Source organism: Scyliorhinus torazame, chromosome 6 (assembly GCF_047496885.1).
Source record: "Scyliorhinus torazame isolate Kashiwa2021f chromosome 6, sScyTor2.1, whole genome shotgun sequence".
In the NCBI taxonomy this organism is placed as follows: domain Eukaryota; kingdom Metazoa; phylum Chordata; class Chondrichthyes; order Carcharhiniformes; family Scyliorhinidae; genus Scyliorhinus; species Scyliorhinus torazame.
In genome coordinates, this window is record NC_092712.1 from 86,591,955 (window position 1) to 86,606,774 (window position 14,820).

Below are 14,820 nucleotides of genomic sequence, written 5' to 3' on the forward strand. Positions count from 1 at the left end.
ATTGTGAGACACAATTTAGATGAGGGTCTGTAGCTGGTGACCTGTGTGTGTAAGGCACTTGGCCAAAGTGGGCAGCACGGTAGCATTGTGGATAGCACAATTGCTTCACAGCTCCAGGGTCGCAGGTTCGATTCCGGCTTGAGTCACTGTCTGTGCGGAGTCTGCACGTCCTCCCCGTGTCTGCGTGGGTTTCCTCCGGGTGCTCCGGTTTCCTCCCACAGTCCAAAGATGTGCAGGTTAGGTGGATTGGCCATGATAAATTGCCCTTAGTGTCCAAAATTGCCCTTAGTGTTGGGTGGGGTTACTGGGTTATGGGGATAGGGTGGAGGTGTTGACCTTGGGTAGGGTGCTCTCTCCAGGAGCCGGTGTGGACTCGATGGGCCGAATGGCCTCCTTCTGCACTGTAAATTCTATGATAATCTATGATGAAAAGGAACAATGCAGGTCTTGGGGTTTGGTGCAGGGTGGGATGTAAGGGGGATACAGGCAGCTGGGCTTTGATTCCTCCGGGGGGGATAAGGGGGCAAACGAGAGTGATGCCAGGAGACAGAGGCGGTGACTCATCCAAGCTGACCGAAGGAAGTTGTTCATCTTTTTTCGACACTGCACACACATTCGCCTGGCGAGGCCCACGGCACTCACCCCCTCTGCCAGCTCGCCCAGACCCGCTTAACATCATCAGGCGGGAACCTCCTACCCACTGTAAGGAGAGGGTATCCCGCCTCTCCTCCACCACATCCATCATTCAATTGAGGTCCACATCATTGAATCACGGGGCAGCTCCCCTTGGGGTCATCTTCTTGGTTGGAATGAGAGTGTGGGGGTAGTGGCGTGCTTATAAGCAGCTCTGTCTTGTCAAGTTCTCCAGTGCCAATGCCGGCTCCAGCGAATCCGATGCCAGCGCTAATGAGAGTTGCACTAGTTTCATATAGGCGGAGTACTGGCCCATTAGGAATGTCCTGAATAGTGCTAGAACTAGCGCTCCCAATGGGAACGCAAAACTCACGCAATTCAATCTTGGTGTCAACACTTAAGTCTGTCAAAAGGAGAAGTCCGCATCTCATCTCACAATCCTGTTTCAGTAAATAATAGCCTCACTAAAAACGTATTAACAAGTTAACTTTAATCTGATTAACCTAACTCATTAACTATTAAAGATACACTTCTAGAAGTACCTTACTTAATGCAAACATTGGGCTGGATTTTCCGCCCCTCGGCGCTGGAATAGCGAGCCACAATCGGACGGAGAATTGGACATTCATCCGAAATCGAGGTTCGCTCTGAAACAACAATGTTTACATACATCAAGCACATCAAAGAGAGTTAAGTACTGTCAATGTCCGGCTCAGCACTTCAAAATCACTCATGTGTGAAGTGGTGTGATTGGAATGCACTTAACTCTTTGATGTGGTTGATGTTTGCAAAAATTGTGGTTTCAGCACCTAGACTTACTCATCCATGAAGATGATGAATGAAGCAAGGCTCACAACTGGTTTGTGAAAGCTGTCAATTACAGCTCATTAGGATAAATGAATGAATGGCTTGCAGCTAAATGATCGGAGGGATTTAAACACAGGTCACAGCTATTCCCTTTCCAGCAATGGACACGAGATGCTTCCAGGTGAGTGTTAGAACTGGGTTTTTTTTCCCCACTGCCCCAGTCTCGACTGCTCTCTAGCTTCCTGACAGGGCTCTCTATTCTGAGGGGATCGGGGGTGTTCCTCTAGTTAGGGGCACCCTGTGGTGGGTCCCTGGGAGTGGGGGGTGGGGGGAGGAGAAGAAAAAGAAGGGGGTGGCGGGTCATCCCCGTACTTGGGAGAAGGGACACACACCCAGAAATGGTGTCCCGTTAGTAGGATTCCCTTGGGAAACCCTCGCATAAATTTGCATGGCAAGATACTGAATTGCTTCCTGATCACGGAGACAAATCAGTAGCAATTCGCGTCCGGTGGGAGAATACGGACTCACAGACAGAGAATCACGCCAACTGTACACTAAAAACAATGCTTTACACACATATAAAGGCAGATCTTGTTTTCAAAAATTTTGAAAAGCTTGATAAAGTATAACAATTTCAAATTAGTGAAGCAACAGTACAAACCAGTGGACATTGTTATTTGTACACAACCTTGGATTATTTCTCAGCGAAATGTGATAAAGTTGTGATTTTTTTTGAAGTGGAATTTTTCAAAAGAATTTCTACGAGTAGGGAAGTTTTCAGATGCCTCACAGCATATATATTCCCAAATATTTCAAATTTATATTTACAAGGATGGTCAATGATATGGCAGATATCAGCAGAAGGGCAAATTCTGCTGGGGGCAAAGAGAGAGTTCTTCAAAACAGTTAATCCGCTTATTTTAAATCCTTACCTCAATATGTGTTGAACGTGCAAGGGCCGTTGGGAATTCACGTAGAAACTTCTCAATCCAAAGTAAACTGAGTCTCTTGTTTTCTTCATCATCTTCTCTTAATTGGTAGCGCAACCTAAAAGCTTTAGCCTTTTTGATAGCAGTTCCAATTTTGTTTAATTCAACTCCACCCAGTGTATTAGCAATAAAAGCACGATTAGCTAATGAGTAACTAATATTTGTTTTCTCAACCAGAGAAGCATCATAATTTAGCAAATCTAAGAGTGCATTTGAGGAGCAAGTGGCTCCAGTTTTTGCACAAAGATTAGAATAATTGTAGGCAGTGCCATGGTCATAAATTTGAAAGCCTTTGACATTTTTATCAACTATCAGAATCTCTTTGAATGCTGCTTCTGTAAGGATGTTGCCATCTTTTGAAACAGCAATGAAAGAAGCAAATGACCCTTCTGCATACAGCCTCAGCCAGGAGAAGAATTCCGAATCATTTGTTGGAAAATGTTCTTTAATGAACTTTCTCTCTAATTTTGCTGGTCCATTAATAGGTGTGAACTGATACTCTATGTCATTGCTTTCATTGTCAGCAAAGAAATGAAATCCTGTCCCTATCATTACGGAAACAACCAGAGGAACCAGCAAGAACAACCAGGGATTTTGACCAACACAAGTTCCCAGTTTCCTGAATGCTGCACAGAGAGGTTTTTCAATACAATCCGTCTGACACCAAGCCATAATAAAAATAGAACTGAAGCATTGGTTCCAAGATTTTCAATTCAGCAAACTCAATATCCTGAAAGAGAAACAGAAATAATGATTAAAAACTGATTTTCCTAACATAGAATGGGTCATGTAATGCATTGTACAGATTGACTAGTTTTCTAATTAAAATGTTTGGACTGAGAGATAATCCATCATTCTGGTTACCCATGACTGGGGTCAAATCAGTACCATGAAATGGGGAGTGATAAAATTTGGGCATTTAGGTGCATCAACAAAAACTTGCATTCATATTGTACCGTTTATGTCGGAAATACTCTTAAGGGACTTCACATGCCGATATTTAACACCGAGCTACATTTAGGCCAAAACTTGGTCAAAAAGGCAAGTTCAAAAAAATCATCTTGAGGAGGAGAGAGATAGTGAGGTAGACAGGTTCAACATAAGATCATAATAACACAAGAAATAGGTTCAGATGTAGCCAAAAGATCCCTTCAGTTTGCCCATTCAGTAAGATCATGGAAAGATGTCATCAGTTCCATGTTTCCATCTGATCCCCGATTCCCTAAGCTCCCAAGAATCTATCAATCTTAATTCTGAATATATTTTTTTAAATAAATGTTTTCATTCCGATATTTCATTTTATACAATACAAAACAAACACGTCTGTGTAGACCCAATACAATGTTTAGCTTTTGTAAATTGTAAATAACCCCCAAGACCCAACCCCCCCCCCCCCCCACCCCCACCCCCACCCCACCCCCCCCCCGACCCAGTGTCCTTTTTTAAAATTTCATATACGGAAAGGCCTATCAGGACACGCAACGTGCAGTCCTGGTACGTGAAGAAACAGAAAAGCAGGTAGAAGCATTACAGAGACAGTGCAGCGATCTAAAGGCAGCATTAAGAGCACTCCATGCTGCCACCACAGAGCAAAGACAAAGCACATTAGATCACGTAAAGTGCCGGAAGCAGATTGCAGAGCTGCAATCGCTGCTTTCAGTTCAGAAAGGTTTCCAGGAAACCTTTGGAGAAAAATTAGATCAGGAAGACAGCCCTGATTGGGAAGAATTGAACGAAACAGCGCAGAGATATGTTCAGGGAACACGTGTGCAGGGAAAGCCACGAAAAAGGAAAGCGCCCCAACGCCCCACACAGCAGATAGTTCAAACTCCAATGAACCCAGTAACCACCCACCGCACAGCCACATCGGACGATGCGGAATTTCTATACTCCACCCCCTTAACAGTGACCCAATTACGGGACGCGTGCGATAAGATCACACCGTTCCTCCCCACCTCAGACCCCCACCATTTCTTTGCCACAGTTAAGCATCAGGCGACCATGTACGGCCTGGATGAGCGAGAGCATGTAAAGCTCACCGTTTTAAGTTTAGACCCTTCAGTAGCAGCAGCCCTTCCCGATCCACAGAATGTAGGAGGAGGCACCCTTGCAGAAATGCATACCGCGGTCCTGGATGTGATCGGGTATAACCGGGGTGACCCCGTAGATGGCCTCAACAAATGTAGGCAAAAGAAATCGGCAAAAGAAATCCGAGCACCCCACAGCGTTCACTGGACGCCTGTGGGTCCACTTTGCAGCAGTCTTTGGAGACTTGGACCGTGCTCATTTGTCCCCAGACAACATGGCCAAATGGACCCGCACCCTTATCTCCCATGCCACAGAAACAGGACAGAAAGCTTCCGCGAGTTATGATCCCTCAGAGGAGGCCCATAACGAGAAGTGGGTAGTGAAAAGATTGTCCCGCGCTTGGGAGCAATCTATACAAAGCAAACCTGCAGTCAAGAATCCCGAGGAAAAGCAGGCCACCGCAGATATACAGGCAGATACAGCACACCACAATCCCGCATGGGTAAACGAAGGAAGGAATAGCCCCCCACAGAAACCACTGGAATGTTACAATTGCAGACAATTAGGACATTACGCACAAGAATGCCAAGCCCCCCGAAACAGCAACGGAATCCCACCAATGTCCCCCGAAGCAGCAAAGACACCAACAACCCCGACCCCCCACCCAGAGAACCATACCCAAGGGAACAATGCACCAGAGAGCCTGCTCCACCTTATGTGCCCCAGGGGTCATGTTACAACTGTGGGCAGTCAGGACACTTCGCCCAAGATTGCAGGAGACCCCCGCCAGCTAGACTAGTCCCCAGATATGAAGGAGACCACCACCCACAGCAGCTACAAGGTCCCAGCTGCCCCATGCAAACTGTGAGCGCTTACCCACCACTTCTCATGGCAGCATTACCTCAGCAAGGCCACTTCATTTTTGTTTCACTCCTCCTTCCTTTCTTCTTCGGACACGCTGCACTCCCTCCATATGCTAGATACACCCCAGCCCAAATGTGATTTACGATGTCCTTTCTGATGGAACCCGCAGCATGTTTTATGTTGTTTGCAAGTTTGTTAAATGTTGTTTGTCAGACCGGAAAAAATATTTTTACGGCCCCACGACTTTTCAGCAGAAACCTCTGAGGACTTGCCAACAGAGCCTCACTATTGCCAGACACTAGTTCAGCAGAACTAGCTTGTCTGCAGAGACTTGTTCAGACGCCCGTTCATAACTGCCCTTCTGGTTCGAAGGAACGAACCACTACGGCAGCCCCACCACGATGACTACATTTCTTGCCCGTTCTTGTCGGTTGCTCAGGCAGTGGAGAAACGGCTTGGGACCCGCCCTGCCTGGGAACCCCCCCTCTGGTCAGCTACGCTCAGGTAGGAGAGACACGGCATTGGTAGCCGTCCTACCCGGGGACTCCATCCAACTCTTACCCGTTCATTATTTGGAAAGTGTGTCTTGTCCTAAAATTTGGTTAAAAAAAAAAAATGAGGGAGTCACACATAGTGACCAATTATAAAGGGAATAATTGGCACTAAAGGACAGACACACTATCGTACGAGATGTTAAACCAAGATAGTTACAGACACTATGCTGGTTTCCACAGAACTCCAGAAGCTCCAGGAAAAGAAAAGAAAAGAGAAGAGCCATGAGGACTTCCTCCACATGGATCACCCTCATGATAATGGACATTTGGTCTTCCGGTTGCGGGTATGCCTAGGTAGGTCGCAGGTTCGGCAGCTCCCACCGGGAACGGACTTTTGGGCTCTCTAGAGGGGCTCCAATGGAAATTGTTCGACGGCTTCCAGTATGGGAAGGTGACAGCAAGGTCCCCCCGACATTATATTGATTGGACCAGGAGTGGAGCGGTGAAAAAAGTGATCTTGGAGCAGCGAAAAGTGAGAGGGAGAAAAAACAAGATGGCGGTGGGTGGAGACCAAGCAGCGTGGGCGCAGTGGTCGCAGGAGCAGCAGGGGTTTCTTAAACGCTGCTTTGAGAAGCTGAAAACCGAAATGCTGGCGCCAATTAAGGCGGCGATTGAGAAGCTAGTGGAGACCCAGAAGGCCCAAGGGGCGGCGATCCGGGAGGTGCGGCAAAAAGCCTCGGAGAACGAGGACAAGATCTTGGGCCTGGCGGTGAAGGTGGAGGCGCACGAGGCGCTGCACAAGAGGTGGGCGGAAAGATTTGAGGACCTGGAGAATAGGTCGAGGAAGAATCTTCAGATTCTGGGTCTCCCTGAAGGAATGGAGGGGCCCGATGCCGGGACATATGTGAGCACAATGCTCAATTCGCTGATGGGCGCGGGAGTCTTCCCGAGGCCTCTGGAGCTAGATGGGGCTCACCGAGTCCTAGCAAGGAGACCCAAGGCCAACGGGCCGCCAAGGGCTGTAGTGGTGAGGTTTCACCGCTTTATGGACAGAGTGTGTGTCCTGAGATGGGCCAAGAAAGAGCGGAGCAGCAGGTGGGAGAACACGGAGATCCGAATCTACCAGGACTGGAGTGCAGAGGTGGCTAAGAAGAGAGTTGGTTTCAATCGGGCTAAGGCGGTGCTCCATCGGAAGGGGGTGAAGTTCGGTATGCTGCAGCCAGCGCGATTGTGGATCACGTTCCAGGATCGGCACCACTATTTCGAAACGCCTGATGAGGCATGGAGCTTTATACGGACTGAAAAGTTGGACTCAAATTGAGGGTTTGTTGTGGGGGGATGTTTACTGTGTATATGGTGTTTATTACGTTTAGGGAATGTTTCTTTGGTTGGGTGCTGGATGGGGATGGGTGAAGGGATTTGATGGGGAGACGGTGGGCGAGTGTGGGCGTCGGTGTTGGAGGGGCAGACCCCCACGAAGGAAGAGGGGGAGTGGAGGCCCGGGGATGGGGAAATTGGGGTAAGGCCGCAAAAGGAGCTGCGCTATAGGGGGCGGGGCCAGCTCAGGAAAGCGCGGGCTTTTTCCCGCGCTCGGGAAGGACTGGGGTGGGGGCCGGGGGGGATGGGTGGTGCTGGAGAGGAGCGCACACTGACTGCCAGGGAGGGGGAGGGGGAATTCTCACACTGGGGGGGGGGGGGGGTCAATGCAATGGCGGGGGAGGCCGGGGTCAGCAGGAGTCAGCTGACTTACGGGAGTGTAATGGGGCGAGCAAAAGGGCTAGATGTGGATCTAGTGGGGGGGGGGGGGGAATAGGGTTGCTGCTGCATTGGCCAAAGGGGAGCTGGAAGTAGGAGAGGTGGTCGGGGCGGGGGTCCGCCGTCTGGGGGACTGGAGGGTGCAGGAGGCGCGGGCACGTGGCTGGCCTAGAAAAGGAGATGGCTAGTCGGCAGGGGGGGGGTGGGGGGGGGGGGGGTGGTGGGGGGGTGAGCAGCCCCCCAATCCGGCTGCTAACTTGGAATGTGAGGGGCCAGAACGGGTCGGTCAAGACGGCCCGGGTGATCGCGCACTTAAAGGGACTGAAGGCAGACGTGGTTATGCTCCAGGAGACACATTTGAAGGTGGCAGATCAGGTTAGGCTGAGAAAGGGATGGGTAGGACAGGTATTCCATTCAGGGCTGGATGCGAAGAACAGAGGGGTTGCAATACTGGTGGGGAAGCGGGTGTCGTTTGTGGCAATGATATTGTAGTGGATAATGGAGGTCGATATATGATGGTGAGCGGTAGGTTGCAGGGGATGGGGGTGGTACTGGTAAACGTATATGCCCCGAACTGGGATGATGCCGGATTTATGAAACGCATGCTGGTCGGATTTTGGGCCTGGAGGTAGGAAGCTTGATAATGGGGGGGGATTTCAACACGGTGCCGGACCCAGCACTGGATTGTTCTAGGTCCAAGACGGGTAAGAGGCCGGCTGCGGCCAAGGTGCTTCTGGGGTTTATGGACCAGATTGTGGGGGGAATCCATGGAGGTTTGTCAGGCCCCTGGCCAGGGAATTTTCATTCTTTTCCCACGTCCATAGAGCCTACTCCCGGATAGATTTTTTTATTTTGAGTAGGGCGCTAATCCCGAAAGTGGAGGGAACGGAGTATTCGGCCATAGCCATCTCAGACCACGCCCCGCACTGGGTGGAGCTGGAGTTAGGAGCGCCCGCTGTGGCGTCTTGATGTGGGATTATTGGCGGATGAGGTGGTGTGCGGGCAGGTGCGGGGGTGCACTGAAAGATATTTGGAGGCCAACGACAACGGGGAGGTGCAGGTGGGGGTAGTCTGGAAGGCGCTGAAGGCGGTGCTCAGGGGAGAGTTCATCTCCATCAGGGCCTACAGGGAGAAGAGAGAGGGCAGGGAGAGGGAGAGGTTCGTGGTGGAGATCTTAAGGGTGGACAGGAGGTATGCAGAGGCCCCCCCAAGGAGGGGCTACTTAGGGAGCGACGGAACCTCCAGACGGAATTCGATCTGTTGACCACAGGGAAAGCAGAGGCACGGTGGAGGAAAGCGCAGGGGGCGGTGTGTGAGTATGGGGAGAAGGCGAGTCGGATGCTGGCACACCAGCTTCGTAAGAGGGAGGCAGCGAGGGAGATAGGTGGAGTTAAGAATAGCGGGGGGAATACGGTGCAGAGTGCGGTGAGAATAAACAAGGTATTTCGGGACTTCTATGGGGATCTGTACAGATCTGAGCCCCCAGCAGGGGAAGAGGGGATGCGACGATTTTTGGATCAGCTGAGGTTCCCGAGGGTGGAGGAGCAGGAGGTGGCTGGTTTAGGGGCGCCAATTGGGATAGAGGAGCTGGTTAAAGGATTGGGGAACATGCAGGCGGGGGAAGGCCCCGGGGCCAGATGGGTTCCCGGTCGGGTTTTACAGGAAATATGTGGACTTGCTCGGCCCGTTGCTAGTGAGGACTTTCAATAAGGCAAGGGAGGGGGGGGGACCTTGCCCCCGTCAATGTCCGGGGCGCTGATCTCTCTGATCCTGAAGCGGGACAAGGACCCACTGCAATGTGGGTCGTAGAGACCGATCTCGCTCCTCAATGTGGATGCTAAGTTGCTGGCAAAAGTGCTGACTACGAGAATTGAGGACTGTGTCCCGGGGGTGATTGATGAGGACCAGACGGGATTTGTAAAGGGCAGGCAGCTAAACACCAATGTGCGGAGGCTCCTCAATGTGATTATGATGCCCTCGGTGGAGAGAGAAGCGGAGGTAGTGGCAGCTATGGACATGGAGAAGGCCTTTGACCGGTTGGAGTGGGAGTATCTTTGGGAAGTGCTGCGGAGGTTTGGGTTCGGGGAGGGGTTCATCAGCTGGGTCAGGTTGCTATATAGAGCCCCGGTGGCGAGTGTGGCTACGAATCGGCGGAGGTAGGAGTACGTTTGCCTGTACCGAGGGACGAGACAGGGGTGCCCCCTGTCCCCCTTGTTGTTTGCATTGGCAATTGAGTCTCTGGCCATGGTACTAAGGGAGTCCAGGAAATGGAGGGGACTGGTCCGAGGGGGAGAGGAACATCGGGTGTCGCTATATGCGGACGACCTGTTGCTGTATGTGGCAGATCCAGTGGAGGGGATGGCGGAGGTCATGCGGATCCTAAGGGAGTTTGGGGACTTCTCGGGCTATAAGCTCAATGTGGGAAAGAGTGAGCTCTTTGTGGTGCACCCAGGGGACCAGGGAAAGGGGATAGCCGACCTACCGTTGAAGAGGGCGGAAAGGAGCTTTCGGTACTTAGGGATCCAGGTGGCTGGGAGTTGGGGGGCCCTGCACAAGCTCAATTTGGCGCGGTTGGAGGATTTCAAAAGATGGGATGTGCTGCCACTCTCGCTAGCGGGCAGGGTGCAGTTGGTTAAAATGATGGTCCTCCCGTGGTTTCTCTTTGTGTTCCAGTGCCTTCCCATTAGGATTCCCAAGGCCTTTTTCAAACGAGTAGGTAGGAGCATCATGGGCTTCGTGTGGGCAAATAAGACCCAGAGGGTAAAGAGGGCGTTTCTGGAGCGCAGTAGGGACAGGGGAGGGCTGGTTCTGCCGAATTTGTGCGGCTATTATTGGGCTGCCAATGTGGCGATGATCCGTAAGTGGGTAATCGAGGGCGAGGGGGCGGCATGGAAGAGGTTGCAGATGGCATCCTGTGTGGGCACGGGCCTGAGGGCGCTGGCGACGGCACCGCTGCCGCTCTCACCGACAAGGTACACCACGAGTCCGGTGGTGGCGGCGACGTTGAAGATCTGGGGGCAGTGGAGACGACACAGGGGCGAGGTGGGAGCCTCGGTTTGATCCCCGATTCGGGAGAACCATCGGTTCGGCCCGGGAAGGATGGATGGGGGGTTTCGGAGCTGGCATCGGGCAGGGATTAGAAGAATGGGGGACCAGTTTATAGATGGGACGTTTGCGAGCCTAGGGGCTGGAGGAGAAGGTTGGGTTACCCCCGGGAAATGCTTTCAGGTATATGCAAGTGAGGGCGTTTGTGAGGCGGCAGGTGAGGGAATTCCCGCTGCTCCCGGCAAAGGGGACTCAGGACAGGGTGATTTTGGGTGTATGGGTCGGAGAAGGCAGGGTTTCGGCGATATACCAGGAGCTGAAAGAAGAGGAGGCGGCCTCGGTAGAGGAGTTAAAGGGCAAGTGGGAGGAGGAGCTTGGGGAGGAGATAGATGAGGGTCTGTGGGCTGATGCCCTGAGTAGGGTTAATTCTTCCTCCTCTTGCGCCAGGCTCAGCCTAATACAATTCAAGGTTACTCACAGAGTGCATATGACAGGGGCGAGGTTGAGTAAGTTCTTTGGGGTGGAGGACAGATGTGGGAGGTGCTCGGGAAGCCCGGCGAATCACGCCTATATGTTCTGGTCGTGCCCGGCACTGGATGGGTTCTGAGGGGTGTTGCGAGGACTATATCTAAGGTGGTGAAAGTCCAGGTCAAGCCGAGTTGGGGGTTGGCACTATTTGGGGTAACAGACGAGCCGGGAGTACAGGAGGCGAAAGAGGCCATTATCCTGGCCTTTGCATCCCTGGTAGCCCGGCGGAGGATCTTGATATTATGGAAGGACGTGAAGCCCCCCCAGTGTGGAAGCCTGGATAAATGACATGGCTGGGTTCACTAAGCTGGAGAGGATAAAGTTTGCCTTACGAGGGTCTGTGCAGGGGTTCTTCAGGCGGTGGCAACCGTTCCTAGACTATCTCGCGGAGCGTTAGGAGGAGGTCAGCAGCAGCAGCAACCCAAGGCTGGGAGGAGAGGGGGTCTCTTTCCGGAGGGGGGGGGGGGGGGATTCCCTATGGGTACCTTTGAATTTTATATGGGGGGGTTACTGTATATGGGGGAAACCCAATGTATAAGTTTTGTATAATTTTTGACTGTTGTGTTTGTGTTTCTTTTTTTTTGTTATGGGGGGGGCGCGGTTTGTTAAAAATTGTGTTGGAAAATTTGAATACACATTTTTTTTAAAAGATAATGGACATTTGGTTGCGAGTGAACACGAACTCCATGACTTCAAGCCCCCAGCCGTTAATGTTTCACTTCCCCGCAGTACCCAGACCCAGTCACCAGCGACACCACATCATCTTGGTGTGCCAGGTTTATAACCTGGTACTCCGTGTCCTATGTAATAGAAACCTTACTGGTATTGGCGATACTCTGCTGCATCGTGCAGACTATGCGTCTAAGGAAATGGAGAAGGAGAGCCTACCGCGCTCGAACCCCGGTATATAGGATCAGATCCCCTATTTTCGGATACGACCAGACCCCCGCGATCTATAATAAAGAGCATTCACTTGCGTTTTATTGTAAATAAAAAAATGTAAAGACCTGATCATGAGCAAATTGTACGATCCTGAGCTTGACTGCCAAGCCAGGAAAACTGTGTATAAACTGCTAGGATTTTGTTTGTATGGTTCAGGAAGGTAGAATGATGAAATGTTTAAGTGAGTGTAGTGTATTAAGAATAGTTAGAGGTTCCCAGTTTATTATTTTGTAATGCATGTCCCTTAGAATTGTCAGTTAAAAAAATGTTTGCATAGTTATGGTCAGTGCAGAGGCCATGAAGGAAGTGCCCCCCCCCCAGGTCAGGGAATGGAAAGCAACACAGTTATGTGATCCTTCACGCTTCGCATTAGGATCACAAGGAGGGTCTGTAGCCACTTAAAATGGCCAACTCCCGATTCAAAATGGCGAACGGCAAAGGCGGATGGGAAAGTCAGCCAACAAGACAAAAACCAGCAGCTGCAGGTTGGCTGCGGATTTACCTCTGGAAAGGCCAGACAATATCGATACCAGCAACCATCAGCATAACAAAACAACAGCCATCTGCATACTAATGAGCAATCCCCGGGAACATATATATGTTCATATATATATATGTTTTGGTCCTGTCCAAAGCTAGAGGATTACTGGAAGGAGGTTTTTAGGGTAATCTCTAAAGTGGTGCATGTGAAACTGGACCCGGGTCCTCGGGAGGCCATATTCGGAGTATCGGACCAGCCAAGGTTGGAAACGGGTGTGGAGGCAGATGTTGTAGCCTTCGCCTCGTTGATCGCCCGAAGGCGGATCCTAATGGGATGGAGAGCAGCCTCTCCACCCTGTGCCCTGGCGTGGCGGGGGGGACCTGTTGGAATTCTTGACTCTTGAGAAGGTTAAGTTTGAACTGAAGGGAAGGATGGAGGGGTTCTACAATTCATGGGCATTATTCATTATGCACTTTCAAGAACTGGATAACATCGAACATTAGTTGGAGGGGGTGGTTGGGAGGGTTGGGGGGAGGGGGCTGTGTGTATTAAGGGTGACTATGGGTGATTCCTGATTCCTTGTTGTCATTTGTTTATGTTAACATGCGGGCTAATGTTTGGGGTTTGGTGGGAGGATGGGATCATTGTTATTGATATGGGGATTGACATTATATTCGTTACTGATTATTGTTGGTGGGTGCAAATTTGGGAGAAAATGTGAAAAAGGAGAATAAAAATATATATATTTTTTTTAAGTTTGTACGCCACGTGGCAGCGACCCTGCACTCCTGGATTGATTGCAGCGCCACCTTGTTCCCTCAACCTTACCTGCTAAAGCCAATCAGAGACCCATCCCTCTCTTTTCCTTGTATTTCCCTAGTGTCCCCCCCCCCCCCCCTCACATTCCCATGCTCCCCCGATCCACCTCTCCCCCCACCGCCAGACATTTCCTCCCTGCCAGGTGCGTTGCGGGGCCCCTTGCTTTCATACATCCTACGCTAGCTTTCCCCACTAGTGTGGTGGCCTCCCCGCCAGGGCTGATTTTACCCCTTGATGCACCATCAATTACGACGAGTAGAGAGTATTCGAGGCTTTATTAAGCAGAGGTGTGTTGCCTCCTGCAGCTGCTACCAGAAATGGGGGCAGCTCGGTGTGCACACACATTTATACTCCGCCTACTGGACGGAGCCAGCAGGCAGGGATCTACCCCCATACCTGTACAGGGATCTACCCCCGTACCTGTACAGGGATCTACCCCCGTACCTGTACAGTACAAAGTCTTACAACACCAGGTTAAAATCCAACAGGTTTGTTTCGATGTCACTAGCTTTCGGAGTACTGCTCCTTCCTCGGGTGAATGAAGAGGTCTGTTCCAGAAACACATATATAGACAAATTCAAAGATGCCAAACAATGCTAGGAATGCGAGCATTAGCAGGTGATTAAATCTTTACAGATCCAGAGATGGGGTCACCCCAGGTTAAAGAGGTGTGAATTGTATCAAGCCAGGACAGTTGGTAGGATTTCGCAGGCCAGATGGTGGGGGGTGAATGTAATCCCAGCACCCGGTTGAGGCCGCACTCATGTGTGCGGAACTTGGCTATAAGTTTCTGCTCGGCGATTCTGCGTTGTCGCGGGTCCTGAAGGCCGCCTTGGAGAACACTTACCCGGAGATCAGAGGCTGAATGCCCTTGACTGCTGAAGTGTTCCCCGACTGGAAGGGAACATTCCTGCCTGGTGATTGTTGCGCGATGTCCGTTCATTCGTTGTCGCAGCGTCTGCATGGTCTCGCCAATGTACCACGCTTCGGGACATCCTTTCCTGCAGCGTATGAGGTAGACAACGTTGGCCGAGTCACACGAGTATGTACCGCGTACCTGGTGGGTGGTGTTCTCACGTGTAATAGTGGTACCCGTACCTGTAGTACAGGAGCCTTACCGTATTACCTCTAATACAAGTATCATACAAACAGTGGTGACTACCACATTCACCCCCTGTTAAAAGAGGTCCAGCTGGGGTGGTGGAAAAGCTATTTACAGGTATGTGAGAATTTAATGTTTACAGTCTGGTGAAAATTTACAAATTTTGACGGTCGGGTGCCTTGATCCTCCACTGTGAGCGCTGCAGTCTCGGTGGTGATGCAGGCGCTGGCTTGGTCGCCTGTGACTCCGGGAGCGTGTCGTCCTCATCTTCATCCCCCAATGGGACCAGTGGGAGGATGGATCGTCCTGGGGTGGGAGCTGTAGTGAGGTGCA

At 51.0% G+C, this 14,820-nt stretch overlaps 1 protein-coding gene across 2 annotated transcripts in view; it reads right to left on the reverse strand.

Annotated features, from left to right (window-relative positions):
- The window catches only part of LOC140424875 (patched domain-containing protein 3-like), a 61,313-nt gene that overhangs the window by 32,011 nt on the left and 14,482 nt on the right, over positions 1–14,820 (reverse strand). For both annotated transcript variants that reach the window (XM_072508414.1, XM_072508413.1), the window contains one exon: positions 2,373–3,159. In XM_072508414.1, coding sequence (XP_072364515.1) covers positions 2,373–3,101 — 729 coding nt within the window. In that variant the 5' untranslated portion in view covers positions 3,102–3,159. The remainder of the gene's footprint in view (positions 1–2,372; positions 3,160–14,820) is intronic.